Source organism: Podarcis vaucheri (genome assembly GCF_965113315.1).
Source record: "Podarcis vaucheri genome assembly, chromosome: 1".
NCBI lineage: Eukaryota > Metazoa > Chordata > Lepidosauria > Squamata > Lacertidae > Podarcis > Podarcis vaucheri.
Window position 1 is genome coordinate 8511422 of NC_138759.1, and position 15825 is coordinate 8527246.

General features: G+C 45.5%; 1 protein-coding gene across 5 annotated transcripts in view; it reads right to left on the reverse strand.

The window, feature by feature from the left end:
* The window catches only part of LOC309530346 (potassium channel, subfamily K, member 16-like), a 112068-nt gene that overhangs the window by 13991 nt on the left and 82252 nt on the right, over nucleotides 1–15825 (reverse strand). For 2 of the 5 annotated variants that reach the window (XM_082219234.1, XM_082219233.1), the window contains exons 2-3: nucleotides 5693–5893; nucleotides 4324–4444 (exon numbers count right to left, since the gene is read on the reverse strand). In XM_082219234.1, coding sequence (XP_082075360.1) covers nucleotides 4324–4444; nucleotides 5693–5893 — 322 coding nt within the window. Of the gene's footprint in view, nucleotides 1–4323; nucleotides 4445–5692; nucleotides 5894–8010; nucleotides 8222–9635; nucleotides 10122–15825 lie in introns of those variants that run through there. The other 3 variants (XM_082219236.1, XM_082219235.1, XM_082219237.1) reach the window with 3 other exon arrangements.

Consider the following 15825-nt stretch of genomic DNA (forward strand, 5'->3'; position numbering starts at 1 on the left):
TGGACCCCTGACCATTAGGTCCAGTCGTGACCGACTCTGGGGTTGCGGCACTCATCTCGCTTTATTGGCCGAGGGAGCCGGCGTATAGCTTCCGGGTCATGTGGCCAGCATGACTAAGCCGCTTCTGGTGAACCAGAGCAGCGCACGGAAACGCTGTTTACCTTCCCGCCAGAGCGGCACCTATTTATCTACTTGCACTTTGACGTGCTTTCGAACTGCTAGGTTGGCAGGAGCAGGGACCGAGCAATGGGAGCTCACCCCATCACAGGGATTCGAACCGCCGACCTTCTGATCGGCAAGTTCTAGGCTCTGTGGTTTAACCCACAGCGCCACCCACGTCCCTGCTGTCTCCTATGGAGAGTGTTAATTTGGATCTACAACTGCTTTGGTGAGACATCAGCTTGTTAAAAAAGTTGGGAAGATTAAGAACAAAGAGCTAGATGTCAACCCGGCGCATGGCATGATGCCAGTATGCTTTTGGGTCAGATAAACAAGATGGTGACAGTGCTGGCTCTGACGCACTTTGAAAAATCACTCTCGAAGGGAGACAGCGCGGAAAAAGGATGATGCATTATAACATGAAAAGAAGTACAAAAGAAAAGTATTTAACACAGAAAATTATAAGCTTTAAATGCCTCTTGCAAGTTAATGGATATGGATTTTTTAAAATACGAGTGACGTTGTTACACTGGCGGCTGCAAAAGAACAACAACAGAAGAAGGGATCGAGATAGGAATTGTTATTTTTGGATTACATATGAGACTATGTGTGGGACTTTGGAATAAATTATCTCCAAAAGATCAAAACACAGGAAGCCATCTAATGTGTTTAATTTGGAATGTATAATGGGCTTTATAAATTGTATTATGATTTGGTATGATTTGATATCCCCCTTCATGGATCACTGCCTTGCCGTGGCGAAGGGGCTTGAATAACTCAGAGAAGCTATGAGCTATGCCGTGCAGAGCCACCCAAGATGGACAGGTCATAGTGGAGAGTTTTGACCAAACGTGATCCACCTGGAGCAGGAACCGGCAAGCTACTCCAGTATCCCTGCCAAGAAAACTCCATGGACAAAGATTACCATAATAAAAGACAAAAGTGGAAAGGACCTAACAGAAGCAGAAGACATCAAGTTGAGGTGGCAAGAATACACAGAGGAACTATACCAGAAAGAAATGGATGTCTCGTATACCCCAGGTAGTGTGGTTGCTGACCTTGAGCCAGACATCCTGGAGAGTGAAGTCAAATGGGCCTTAGAAAGCACTGCTAATAACAAGGCCAGTGGAAGTGATGATATTCCAGCTGAACTATTTAAAATTTTAAAAGATGATGCTGTTAAGGTGCTACACTCAACATGCCAGCAAATTTGGAAAACTCAGCAGTGGCCAGAGGATTGGAGAAGATCAGTCTACATCCCAATCCCCAAGAAGGGCAGTGTCAAAGAATGCTCCAACTACCGCACAATTGCACTCATTTCACACACTAGCAAGGTTATGCTTAAAATTCTACAAGGCAGGCTTAAGCAGTATGTGGACCGAGAACTCCCAGAAGTGCAAGCTGGATTTCGAAGGGGCAGAGGAACCAAAGACCAAATTGCAAACATGCGCTGGATAATGGAGAAAGCTAGAGAGTTCCAGAAAGACATCTACTTCTGCTTCATTGACTATGCAAAAGCCTTTGACTGTGTCGACCACAGCAAACTATGGCAAGTTCTTAAAGAAATGGGAGTGCCTGATCACCTCATCTGTCTCCTGAGAAATCTCTATGTGGGACAAGAAGCTACAGTTAGAACTGGATATGGAACAACTGATTGGTTCCAAATTGGGAAAGGAGTACGGCAAGGCTGTATATTGTCTCCCTGCTTATTTAACTTATATGCAGAATTCATCATGCGAAAGGCTGGGCTGGATGAATCCCAAGCCGGAACTAAGATCGCCGGAAGAAATATCAACAACCTCAGATATGCAGATGACACAACCTTGATGGCAGAAAGTGAAGAGGAATTAAATAACCTTTTAATGAGGGTGAAAGAGGAGAGCGCAAAATATGGTCTGAAGCTAAACATCAAAAAAACAAAGCTCATGGCCACTGGTCCCATCACCTCCTGGCAAATAGAAGGGGAAGAAATGGAGGCAGTGAGAGATTTTACTTTCTTGGGCTCCATGATCACTGCAGATGGTGACAGCAGTCACGAAATTAAAAGACGCCTGCTCCTTGGGAGAAAGGCGATGGCAAATCTAGACAGCATCTTAAAAAGCAGAGACATCACCTTGCCAACAAAGGTCCGTATAGTTAAAGCCATGGTTTTCCCAGTAGTGATGTATGGAAGTGAGAGCTGGACCATAAAGAAGGCTGATCGCCGAAGAATTGATGCTTTTGAATTACGGTGCTGGAGGAGACTCTTGAGAGTCCCATGGACTGCAAGAAGACCAAACGCATCAATTTTTAAGGAAATCAGCCCTGAGTGCTCACTGGAAGGACAGATCCTGAAGCTGAGGCTCCAATACTTTGGCCACTTCATGAGAAGAGAAGACTCCCTGGAAAAGACCCTGATGTTGGGAAAGAGGGCACAAGGAGAAGGGGACGATGGTTGGACAGTATTCTCGAAGCTACCAGCATGAGTTTGACCAAACTGCGGGAGGCAGTGGAAGACAGGAGTGCCTGGCGTGCTCTGGTCCATGGGGTCACGAAGAGTCGGACACGACTAAACGACTAAACAACAATGATTTGATATCATAATAATGTGGCCCATATCATAATAATATCATAATAATGTGGCCCATATTGGAGTGTTATTAATGAAAATTAATAAAAATTGTGTCGCCCATCTGACTGGGTTGCCCCAGCCACTCTGGATGGCTTCCCCTGTCCCATAGAAACAATACTTCAGTCTTGTCTGGATTCAGCCTCAAACCGTTGGAATGGAATGCACTGTTTACTTAAAGGGACAGACACAAGTTTTCAAAGCAGAGGCTGCTAAGGGAGAGATGAACAGAACTCATTATGGCAAAGACATGGCTGAACACACAATTGATTGTTAGTATCATCCCACAGTTATTGCAAGAGTTTAGTTTGGTTTTTATTGTATGTTGAAAAGTTTAAATATATAACCAACATGTTCCATGCCTTTGTAAGGACCAGACTTGAGTTGTTTTCAGCTGAGATCCCATGAAGATTTTGCCAAGCACCTCGGAATAATCAGAGACCCAATTAGAAGACTAATAGTATCTACTGATTGAAATTTGCAAGTCGAAAGAGTCAAGAAATGAAGACTCCTGGGATACCTCAAGTCCAAAGGCTGAGAAACAGATAAGCCCTTCTCTTGGGTCTCAGAAGCCGCAGCTTTATGGCCTGAACTCAAAGTACAGATTAGTTTATCCCTAGCACACTTGAATCAACTGTTTGTGCTTCTCACCAGAAAGCTTCACTAGAGCTTTCCAAACTGTGTGTCGCGACAAGTTAGTGTGTTGGCTGCAGTGTGTAAGTGTGTTGTATGAATGCTGGAGAGGGGTTAGTTTAACCACCGGTTTGCTAAAGGTAAAGAGACCCCTGACCATTAGGTCCATTCATGACCGACTCTGGGGTTGTGGCGCTCATCTAATTTACCATCCCGCTGGAGCGGTACCTATTTATCTACTTGCACTTTGATGTGCTTTCGAACTGCTAGGTTGGCAGGAGCAGGGACCGAGCAACGGGAGCTCACCCCGTCACGGGGATTCGAACCACTGACCTTCTGATCGGCAAGCCCTAGGCTCTGTGGTTTAACCCACAGCGCCACCAGCGTCCCTCTACCGGTTTGCTAGTAAAACTCAATTACTGTGTCACAAATTGATGCATGTATAAAAACCGTGTCACCAACCTGAAAAGTTTTGAAAGCTCAGGATTAAACAGTGCTAAAAGGGTAGGTTCACCCACTCATTCAGTGCATGGTTTTCTGCATTGAAGGCATTCATCTAGACATAAAGGGTGTGTGGTTTCTTGAGTGTATTTTGTGGCTTACTTGAAAGACTGTCATGGGGTCAGTTGCACCTGGTGGGATTTGAACTTGTTTCCCTAGCCCAACTACTTTCCACAGGGTGGTTTTAATAATAGGTTGACCCCAGAAGGGTGGAGAACAAATAACTAATCAGGGAATGGGCTCATTGGGCATATAATAAATGAACTATTTATTTGGCCAGAAAGGGCAAGACAAAGATGAGATGTGAAGGATGATTAAGGAGCAAAAGCAAAGCCTGCAGCTTTACACAATTTATCTAAGCGAGAGCAGTTGAATGCCCTGCATACTATATTCGGGGAGAAGCCAGAAACAAATGACAGTACCTATTGTGGCTAACATAGTTCCCACGAAGAAGAAAGAATTAGCGAAATCCCAGCTGCTGTGTTTCTCATGAGGTTTGGTTCCTATTGGATCTATTCCCAACCGAACAGCTTTTACCAGTTTCTGCAATTGAAGGCAAGACTCAGTTTGAATATTCCAACAATAAGAATAGCCCCTCCTCTGATTATCACTAGATACTGCTAATCAAATTGCTATGCACTCAGAAGGGAAGTTCTTCTGGATCCGTCGGTCAACCATGGCATTTCTTTCAGCCAGAACTTTCTGGAACTCATTTCTGGCACCTCTCAAGTAGGAGCCTTTGCCGTTAGAGGGGAATGAGGGAGGTTTCTCTCCCTTGAACCCAAGAGAGGGTTTTGTAGCAATGCATAAATGGCTTGGCTTGCCTGTCTTCATAAATTCTTTTGGACAGAGTCTGCTTGGAGTATTGGCTCTCCCATATTTTCAGTCAACAAAACAATGGTGAGACTACCCCATCTCCCACCCTCTGTTCTAAGGCACAAAGACACTTTTCAAGGCAGTTAACCAGACAATGATTCAGCATTTCTGTGACCTTGAACAGAGTCACCTGTTTTGCAACTGCTATATGACGTATGTTCTCCTTTCCCCGATATAGTGGTACCTCGGGTTAAGAACTTAATTCGTTCTGGAGGTCTGTTCTTAACCTGAAACTGTTCTTAACCTGAAGCACCACTTTAGCTAATGGGGCCTCCTGCTGCCGCTGCTGCACGATTTCTGTTCTTATCCTGAAGCAAAGTTCTTAACCCGAGGTAATATTTCTGGGTTAGCGGAGTCTGTAACCTGAGGCGTATGTAACCTGAAGCATATGTAACCTGAGGTACCACTGTATATTCTTTGCAATATATGTTTCCCAACAAATGCAGTACAAATGCTAACAAAAACCTGCTCCTTATAACTGAATCGGAGAAAACGTCAATTTGGGTTTTCAATGATTGCTGTTCACAAGCTGGTTTTCACAAGGAAAGCCCCAGAGCTACGAAATGGTGCTCAGACACGGAGCTTTAAATCATGGCCAGGCCTGGAGAGAGTGGAGGAAAGCTCAGTGTGGAGAAGCCCATGCTGCCCCCAACAGTGTTGGCAGAACAGAGCCATAATGGCTAGTAGCCATTCCTTGTCTTATCCTCCAACAATCTGCCTAATCCTCCATGGGGATAAATTTCCACATGCAGAAGGAAGGGTGAGTCCTTATGGCTCTATGCTGGCCACTGATTCTGTCCCCACCTCAGTTTCCACCTCCTAAACTGTATTCCCCCCATATATACTTTCTGACCTCCTAACCTCTGGTGTCCTGCCACGGTCATCCCTTTCAGTCTTGCTAAAGTAATGCCTTACCTGTATGAATACCTCCACCTCTTCTGGGCTGAGAGCGGTGTAGTTCGAAAAGAATTGTGCTTTCATGCGAAACGTTGCTTCTTCTAGTCTTTCGTGGTGATCGTTCTCCAGAAGCTCAATGACAAGGGCACCCATCACTATGTAAGTCATGTAGCCAGCCAGCAGTAGGATGCCCTGCTTCCTGCTGACACGCATCTTGTCCTGTGTGGGAATGAGAGCCAAGGAAGAAGCAGACACAAGAGCAACTATAGTTTAGTAAGCAAGTCCTTATTTGTCTTGACCCAGACTCAATAGTACAGCCCCATAGCTGGGCACTCTCCATAGCTGGGCCCAAGCTAACCAAATGAATTTCAACAGGGACAAATCTAAGGTTCTGCACTTAGGCAGGAAGAACCAGATGCACAAATAGAAGATGGGGGACACATGGCTAAGTAGCAGTACATGTGAACAGGATGCAGGGGTCTTGGTGGACCACAAGCTGAACATGAGTCAACCGTGTGTTATTAATACCACAAGTTTTATCTAAATTAGTATCGTTAAACATCAACAAAATGTAAATGACATTCCCAGAGGAATTGAAGGAGGCAGTGGTGCACCCACTCTTAAAGAAAACATCATTAGATCCTTTAGATCTATCCAATTACCGCCCAGTTTCAAATCTTCCGTCCCTGGGTAAGGTGATTGAGAGAGCGGTTGCTGAACAGCTTGGTGGGTTTCTGGATGAAACCTCAGCTCTGGATCCATTCCAATCCGGCTTCTGCGCTGGTCATGGGACCGAGATGGCTCTGGTCTCCCTAACAGATGATCTACGTAGGCAGCTGGATCAAGGCAGGTTGGGGCTGCTGATTCTTTTAGACCTGTCAGCAGCCTTCGACATGGTCGATCACGAACTCCTGGACCACCGCCTCTTCAACATGGGGATCCAGGGCACAGTCCTTCAATGGCTGCGCTCGTTTCTCTCTGGTCAGGGACAGAGGGTGGCGCTTGGGAGGGAATTGTCATCGCACCACTCCTTGGTGTGTGGAGTGCTTCAGGGTGTGATACTCTCCCCAATGCTTTTCAACATCTTTATTCGCCCCCTCGTCCAGCTTGTCCGGAGTTTTGAGTTGGGCTGCGATCAGTACGCTGATGACACCCAACTCTATCTGTTGATGGATGGCCATCCTGACTTGGCCCCAGACACACTGATCAGATATTTGGAAGCTGTGGCTGGATGGTTACGTGGGAGCCGGTTGAAGTTAAATTCTTCGAAGGATGGATGACGGCTAACAAATTGATGTTGAATCCTGACAAGACAGAAGTACTGTTTTGGGGGGACAGGAGACGGGTGGGTGTGGAGGACTCCCTGGTCCTGAATGGGGTAACTGTGTCATGAAGGACCAGGTGCACAGCCTTGGAGTCATTCTGGACTCCATGGAGGCACAGGCCAATTCTGTATCCAGGGCAGCTGTTTATCAGCTTCATCTGGTATGCAGGCTGAGACCCTAGCTGCCTACAGACTGTCTCGCCATAGTGGTGCATGCTCTAGTTACCTCTCGTTTGAACTACTGCAATGCGCTCTATGTGGGGCTACCTTTGAAGGTGACCCAGAAACTACAACTAATCTAGAATGCGGCAGCTAGACTGGTGACTGGGAGCGGCCCCCGAGACCATATAACACTGGTCTTGAAAGACCTACACTGGCTCCCAGTACGTTTCCAAGCACAATTCAAAGTGTTGGTGCTGACCTTTAAAGCCCTAAATGGCCTTGGTCCAGTATACCTGAAGGAGAGTCTCCACCTCCATCATTCTGCCCGGACACTGAGGTCCAGCACTGAGGGCCTTCTGGCGGTTCCCTCGCTGTGAGAAGCCAAGTTACAGGGAACCAGGCAGAGGGTCTTCTCAGTAGTGGCACCCGCCCTGTCGAACGCCCTGCCCTCAGATGTCAAAGAGAAAAATAACTACCAAACTTTTAGAAGACATCTGAAGGCAGCCCTGTTTAGGGAAGTTTTTAATGTTTAATAGGTTATTGTATTTTAGTGTTTTGTTGGAAGCCGCCCAGAGTCGCTGGGGAAACCCAGCCAGATGCGCAGGGTATAAATAATAAATAATAATTATTATTATTCTTCGAAGACAGAGGTACTTTGGCTGGGTCAGGACGATATGGGATGGGGGGGGGCAACTCCCATCTCTTGCGGGGGCGCAATTAGTGCCAGCACTGTCCGTTAAGAGTTTGGGTGTAATCTTCGACACCTCCCTTTCCATGGAGGCGTAGATTGCAGGCTATAACAAAGGTGGTATTTTTTCATCTCCGCCAAGCTAAGCAGTTGGCTCCTTACCTCTCTCACCCTGACCTAGCCACTGTGATCCACACGACGGTCACCTCCAGTCTGGATTATTGTAACTCACTCTATGTGGGGCTGCCCTTGAGACTGACCCAGAAACTCCAGCGGGTGCAGAATGCCGCGGCGAGACTCATTACGGGGTCCTCGCTGCGGGATCACATTCACCCAGTGCTATACCAGCTGCACTGGCTCCTGGTGGAATACAGGGTCAGGTTTAAGGTGCTGGTTTTAACCTTTAAAGCCCTATACGGCCTAGTACCCTCATACCTACGGAACCGCCTCTCCTGGTATGTCCCACGAAGGACCTTATGGTCTTCAAACAAAAACATCCTGGAGGTCCCAGGCCACAGGGAGGTTAGGCTTGCCTCAACCAGAGCCAGGGCTTTTTCAGCTGTGGCTCCAATCTGGTGGAACGCTCTGTCACAAGAGACTAGGGCCCTGCGGGATTTGACATCTTTCCACAGGGCCTGCAAGACAGAGCTGTTTCACCAGTCTTGTGGCCAAGGCTCTCGTTTTGGTAATCCTCACAGAACTCTAGCCCAATTGTTGCCATTAATTTGATTTAAACTGATTTTATAATGAATTGATTTTAGAATGCTGTATTATTTTACTGTTGTTAGCCGCTCTGAGCTCGGCTTTGGCTGCGGAGGGCGGGATATAAATAAATTATTATTATTATTATTATTATTATTATTATTATTATTAGGTATCAATGGATATCAAGAAATGGCAGTCATTGAACCTGACCCTGTGGGGGAAAGTCAATGCTCTTAAACTGAACATAATACCTAGACTAGTTTATATCTTAAGAGGAATTCCAATTCACAAAATTAAATATTTGTTTAGAAAATGCCTTTGGGACTCTTCAGTTCCAAGAATACCGATTCAAAAAATTCAAATATTGATAAAGGAAGGAGGATTTCGGATCCCAGATTTAGGACTGTATCACTAAAAAAGACTGAGACTGATGAAATGGAAAAATAAAAGTGAGGCTCCCTTCCATAATTGGATTTAAGACATACAAACTTGCAACATATGAGCAACTTGCGTTTAAAGCAGACTTGCTGTGGACAAATCCAATGATATGTTGAATCCATTCTTACAAATACTGTACGTAGTAGGTTAAGATCTGGTGAATTAGAATAACAACTCTGTAAAGGATACAGTTTGGTTTTTCCTCTCTCCCCTCTTTACTTTGCCTTCTACATGGTTTGAAAAAAATTGTCTCTAGAAAATGATTGCAAGGAAGCTCTCAGATGACAAAACCATATGTGAATATGTTGCTAGAAAAACTCGAAAAAAATCTTCTTCATGTCGTATAGGTGTCTAAAATAAAAGATTATATTGACTGTGCAAAAAGCAACTGCTTCAATTACTTCTTGGGAAAGTTGTTTGGAGTGTTAGGATACTGCATGTCAAAACACTCTTTCTCTTTCCAGGTTTGGTTTGGTTTGGTTTTTTTAAGAAATACAGTTCACTGGGAAACATGGAGGAAGAAAACCAGGAGGTTTTGTCATGTTGGAGCTAATGTGTTTTCCCACATCCATAACCAGCCCAGGGTTCATTTGGAGGAGGGAATTGAAAGGAGCGGAGAGGTCTTTGCTTGGCTCCTCACTCACCCTGATAGGGACATTCGATTCCGAATCCTCTTAATGATCCACTTCTTTGACTTCCAATATCTGATGGGAGAGTCTCAGTGCTTCTCTTTCACTGGGTAGCTATTTGGTAGGAGCAGCCCGACCACACCTTCATGGGCTCTATGAGGTCATGGGTATATTACTCTCTTTTGTGGACTGGCTTACCTGGTCCTCTATGAGGTCACCCCCTCTGTACCTGATGGGCTGCTGAAAGCCTCCAGGTCTGAGAGGCTGGTAGGAAGATCAGACCACAATATTTTAGAAACGTACAGGGAGCAAGCTTGATCTATTGCTACTTCGAGCAATGGGAATTCTCATCAGATTTGCAGATAGCATCAAACTGGGAGGGGTAGCTAATGCCGCAGAAGAAAGAATCAGGATTGGGGGTTGCCATTTGTTCTCTTTGTCCTCATGGGCAGAGTCATCATAGCGATCCATAGTTAAAAGCAGAAGTCAACAAATGTGTCCTCTTTTTTGCAACCCTACATTGAGCTCCAGCTAACAAAATGAGATGGTTGGACAGTGTTCTCGAAGCTACCAGCATGAGTTTGACCAAACTGCGGGAGGCAGTGGAAGACAGGAGTGCCTGGCGTGCTCTGGTCCATGGGGTCACGAACAGTCGGACACTCTAAACAACAACAACAAAATGAATTTCAATAGGGACAAATGTCAGGTTCTGCACTTAGGAGGGAAGAACCAGATGCACAAATGTGGGGGGGGGGAGAGCAATCTGGCTTACTAGCAGTACATGTGTAAATGATCTAGGGGTTTTGGTGGACCACAGGCTGAACATGAGTCAATAGTGTGATGAATAAATGCTAGGATTTTGGTTAATTGGGATATGGATTAGAACATAAGATGCAGAGCTGTTCCAGACAGATAATTCCTGGGCTGGCTTATGCAAATCAACCTGGCTGACCCAAGGTTATCAAGAGTACTATGTTGTTGTTGTTTAGTCGTTTAGTCGTGTCCGACTCTTCGTGACCCCATGGACCAGAGCACGCCAGGCACTTCTGTCCTCCACTGCCTCCCGCAGTTTGATCAAACTCATGCTAGTAGCTTCAAGAACACCATCCAACCATCTCATTCTCTGTCGTCCCCTTCTCCTTGTGCCCTCCATCTTTCCCAATATCAGGGTCTTTTCCAGGGAGTCCTCTCTTCTCATGAGGTGGCCAAAGTATTGGAGCCTCAGCTTCAGGATCTGTCCTTCCAGTGAGCACTCAGGGCTGATTTCCTTCAGAATGGAGAGGTTTGATCTTCTTGCAGTCCATGGGACTCTCAAGAGTCTCCTCCAGCACCATAATTCAAAAGCATCAATTCTTCGGCGATCAGCCTTCTTTATGGTCCAGCTCTCACTTCCATACATCACTACTGGGAAAACCATGGCTTTTACTATACGGACCTTTGTTGGCAAGGTGATGTCTCTGCTTTTTAAGATGTTGTCTAGGTTTGCCATCGCCTTTCTCCCAAGGAGCAGGCGTCTTTTAATTTCGTGACTGCTGTCACCATCTGCACTGATCATGGAGCCCAAGAAAGTAAAATCTCTCACTGCCTCCATTTCTTCCCCATCTATTTGCCAGGAGGTGATGGGCCCAGTGGCCATGATCTTCGTTTTTTTGATGTTGAGCTTCAGACCATATTTTGCGCTCTCCTCTTTCACCCTCATTAAAAGGTTCTTTAATTCCTCTTCACTTTCTGCCATCAAGGTTGTGTCATCTGCATATCTGAGGTTGTTGATATTTCTTCCGGCAATCTTAATTCCGGCTTGGGATTCATCCAGCCCAGCCTTTCGCATGATGAATTCTGCATATAAGTTAAATAAGCAGGGAGACAATATACAGCCTTGCCGTACTCCTTTCCCAATTTGGAACCAATCAGTTGTTCCATATCCAGTTCTAACTGTAGCTTCTTGTCCCACATAGAGATTTCGCAGGAGACAGATGAGGTGATCAGGCACTCCCATTTCTTTAAGAACTTGCCATAGTTTGCTGTGGTCAACACAGTCAAAGGCTTTTGCATAGTCAATGAAGCAGAAGTAGATGTCTTTCTGGAACTCTCTGGCTTTCTCCATAATCCAGCGCATGTTTGCAATTTGGTCTCTGGTTCCTCTGCCTCTTCTAAATCCAGCTTGCACTTCTGGGAGTTCTCGGTCCACATACTGCTTGAGCCTTCCTTGTAGAATTTTAAGCATAACCTTGCTAGCATGTGAAATGAGTGAAATTGTGCGGTAGTTGGAGCATTCTTTGGCACTGCCTTTCTTTGGGATTGGAATGTAGACTGATCTTCTCCAATCCTCTGGCCACTGCTGAGTTTTCCAAACTTGCTGGCATATTGAGTGTAGCACCTTAACAGCATCATCTTTTAAAATTTTAAACAGTTCAGCTGGAATACCATCACTTCCACTGGCCTTGTTATTTGCAGTGCTTTCTAAGGCCCATTTGACTTCACTCTCCAGGATGTCTGGCTCAAGGTCAGCAACCACACTACCTGGGGTGTACGAGACATCCATATATTTCTGGTATAATTCCTCTGTGTATTCTTGCCACCTCTTCTTGATGTCTTCTGCTTCAGTTAGATCTTTACCACTTTTGTCCTTTATTATGGTAATCTTTGTACGAAATGTTCCTTTCATATTTCCGATTTTCTTGAACAGATCTCTGGTTCTTCCCATTCTGTTGCTTTCCTCTATTTCTTTGCATTGCTCGTTTAAGAAGGCCTTCTTGTCTCTCCTTGCTGTTCTTTGGAAATCTGCATTCAATTTCCTGTATCTTTCACTATCTCCCTCGCATTTTGCTTGCCTTCTCTCCTCCGCTATTTGTAAGGCCTCGTTGGACAGCCACTTTGCTTTCTTGCATTTCTTTTTCATTGGGATGGTTTTAGTTGCTGCCTCCTGTATAATGTTGCGAGCCTCCATCCATAGTTCTTCAGGCACTCTGTCCAGCAAATCTAAATCCTTAAACCTGTTCCTCACTTCCACTGTGTATTCATAAGGGATTTGGTTTAGATTGTATCTTACCTGTCCAGTGGTTTTTCCTACTTTCTTCAGTTTAAGCTTGAATTTTGTTATAAGGAGCTGATGATCTGAGCCACAGTCAGCTCCAGGTCTTGTTTTTGCTGACTGTATAGAGCTTCTCCATCTTTGGCTGCAGAGAATATAATCAATCTGATTTCGATGTTGCCCATCTGGGGATGTCCATGTGTAGAGTCGTCTCTTGTGTTGTTGGAAAAGCGTGTTTGTGATGACCAGCTTGTTCTCTTGACAGAACTCTATTAGCCTTTGCCCTGCTTCGTTTTGATCTCCAAGGCCAAACTTGCCAGTTGTTCCTTTTATCTCTTGATTCCCTACTTTAGCATTCCAATCCCCTATAATGAGCAGAACATCCTTCTTTGGTGTCACTTCGATAAGGTTTTGTAAGTCTTCATAGAACTGGTCAATTTCAGTTTCTTCAGCACCAGTAGTTGGTGCATAAACTTGGATTACTGTGATGTTAAAAGGTCTGCCTTGGATTCGTATCGAGATCATTCTATCATTTTTGAGACTGCATCCCAGTACAGCTTTCGCCACTCTTTTATTGACTATGAGGGCCACTCCATTTCTCTTACGGGTTTCTTGCCCACAGTAGTAGATATGGTAGTCATCCGAACTGAATTCGCCCATTCCCGTCCATTTTAGCTCACTGATGCCCAGGATGTCAATATTTATTCTTGCCATCTCATTTTTGACCACATCCAACTTACCCAGGTTCATGGTTCTTACATTCCAGGTTCCTATGCAATATTTTTCTTTACAGCATTGGACTTTCCTTTCGCTTCCATGCATATCCACAACTGAGCGTCCTTTCGGCTTTGGCCCAGCCGCTTCATCAGCTCTGGATCTACTTGTACTTGTCCTCCGCTCTTCCCCAGTAGCATGTTGGACACCTTCCGACCTGAGGGGCTCATCTTCCAGTGTCATAACTTTTATATGCCTGTTGTCTTTGTCCATGGAGTTTTCTTGGCAGGGATACTGGAGTGGCTTGCCGATTCCTACTCCAGGTGGATCACGTTTGGTCAAAACTCTCCACTATGACCTGTTCATCTTGTGTGCCCTGCTCGGCGTAGTTCATAGCTTCTCTGAGTTCTTCAAGCCCCTTCGCCACGGCAAGGCAGTGATCCATGAAGGGGCAAGAGTACTATAGGGGTCATTAACAATGCAAGGGAACTTCCCTCTTGACCCTAGGTGTGAACAAAGACTGGGGATTTGGGAGGTTGCCAGGGTACCTGCTCTGGGGAAGTGCAAGGGGTTTCTAGGAGAAAGAAGGTGGGGGGGGAGATCCATCTTGGAGAGAGAGGCTGCATGCCTGCACTGCTGCCTCTTGAACTGACCATACTGTAAGATCTAGACTCCCTCCATGCAGACTGAAGGTGTAAATAGCTGAATAAACCCTATTTCTTAAAGTATGACAGTTTCCGCCTTGTCTTCTATTCTCCAAAGTGACTCTCAGCTACATCAACAGAAATAGTGTCCACATCACAGGAAGTAATAAAGGTATCAAGAATCCAGAAGCCAAGCCTGATGAGGAACGGTTGAAGGAGCTGGGTGTGTTTATTCTGAACAAGAGGAGACATGAGAACCATCTTCGCGTTCAGCAGGACCCAACCATTGAACCACGCTCACCATAGTGGGTGTCCAGCCCCCTGCCAGCAAATATTGAGGGGGCTAAAGACCTTTCCACCCCTAGAAGTTGGGGCGCCTGTCCTAAATCCCATCAGCTGGCAGACCATAGGAAATAGCCTTAAATCAAGTCAGATAATTGGTTTGTCTGGATGAGCATCAGCTACACTGGCCAGCAGAAGCTCTCCCGGGTTTTTAGTCTTCCCCAGCCCTACCTGGAGGGGCTACAGATAGAGTCTTGAACATTTAGCATTTAAAGCATGTTCTCTGCCACTAAACTGTGACCCTTCCTCATCTCTTGAATATCGGATTATGCCTTCAGAGCCTTTCCAGGCAATCGGTTTCTCCCAGAAGGAATCCTGTGGTGTTTCTAAATTTCATGGGGAGGTACAGCCATCTTTCTTCCAGATAGCATCTCTTTTTGCAAGTCAGTTGCATTTCCCCGGAAATGATCCGCAGCATTTGATCTCTGTGAAATGCACCCAGTGTGAACTTGCTTTGCACTGATTAAGTGCTTTGTGGCCTGGCAGCACTATCCCTGTGATAAACAACAGTCCTCCCTTTTTCCCGCGCCGTGTTACGACTCTCATTTAAAACCTTTCTATATCTGAGGGCTGGGAAGAGAGGAGCATTTGGGTAGCTGTTTAAAAACAAATGCCTCTGAATAGGCAAGGAACAACAGCAATGCCATCCTCTTCCTTAATAATTAGAATTGACAGGTCTCATGGGGCCAGTACAGTGGAACCTTGGAAGCCGAACGCCTTGAAACTCGAACGTTCTGGCTCCCAAATTTCAGGACTCCCCGCACCCCCTCCATGGAGTCCCATTTTAAACATTTATTTCTACATAGTCTTCCATACTCCAATTTTTATATCAAACCATATTATCCATGGTAATTGTTACACTACAAGTGAAAGCAAAATCCTGCTAATGTTTCCATCTGCTTACAGTGGTCTCCTAAATAACTTATAATCCCCCCCCCATCTGAAACCCAAGGTTTACCAAATGTGAAATATATCTGCATATTATTATAATGATCTCAGGCAGGTAAGCAAGTCCCGATAAAAATTTATGACTCTCTTGGCAGTTTTATGGTACGTTTATTTACAAATTATACCCAGAGCACGGCTCTGAGCCTGCCGCTCTTTGCTAAGAGTCGGTCACTTTGAGTCTCCGTTCCTGTCACATAACGAAGGGTGCCAAAGTCCAGACCTTCCTCTTTTGCACTTCTATTCCACTTTAACCCTTTCAGCCCTTCTGATTTGGGGAGAAGGTGGGTGGATTCCTTCCCACTCTCAGCCCTCTGTACGCTGTTTCTCTGCTGGTTGCATAGCAACCCCCTCAATGCCATTTATCTCTCCCCCTCCTCCTGCCTGCGAGCTGTCTGAGTCTGCTGCTCTGTCTGAGTCTGGGAACTCTTGGTGAAGGGGGGAGCCAAGCTAACCCACTCCTGCTCTGTCTGCATTCTTTCGTCTCCAGAGGCAGACTCTGGCTCTCTCTGGACTGGCATTCCTTGAT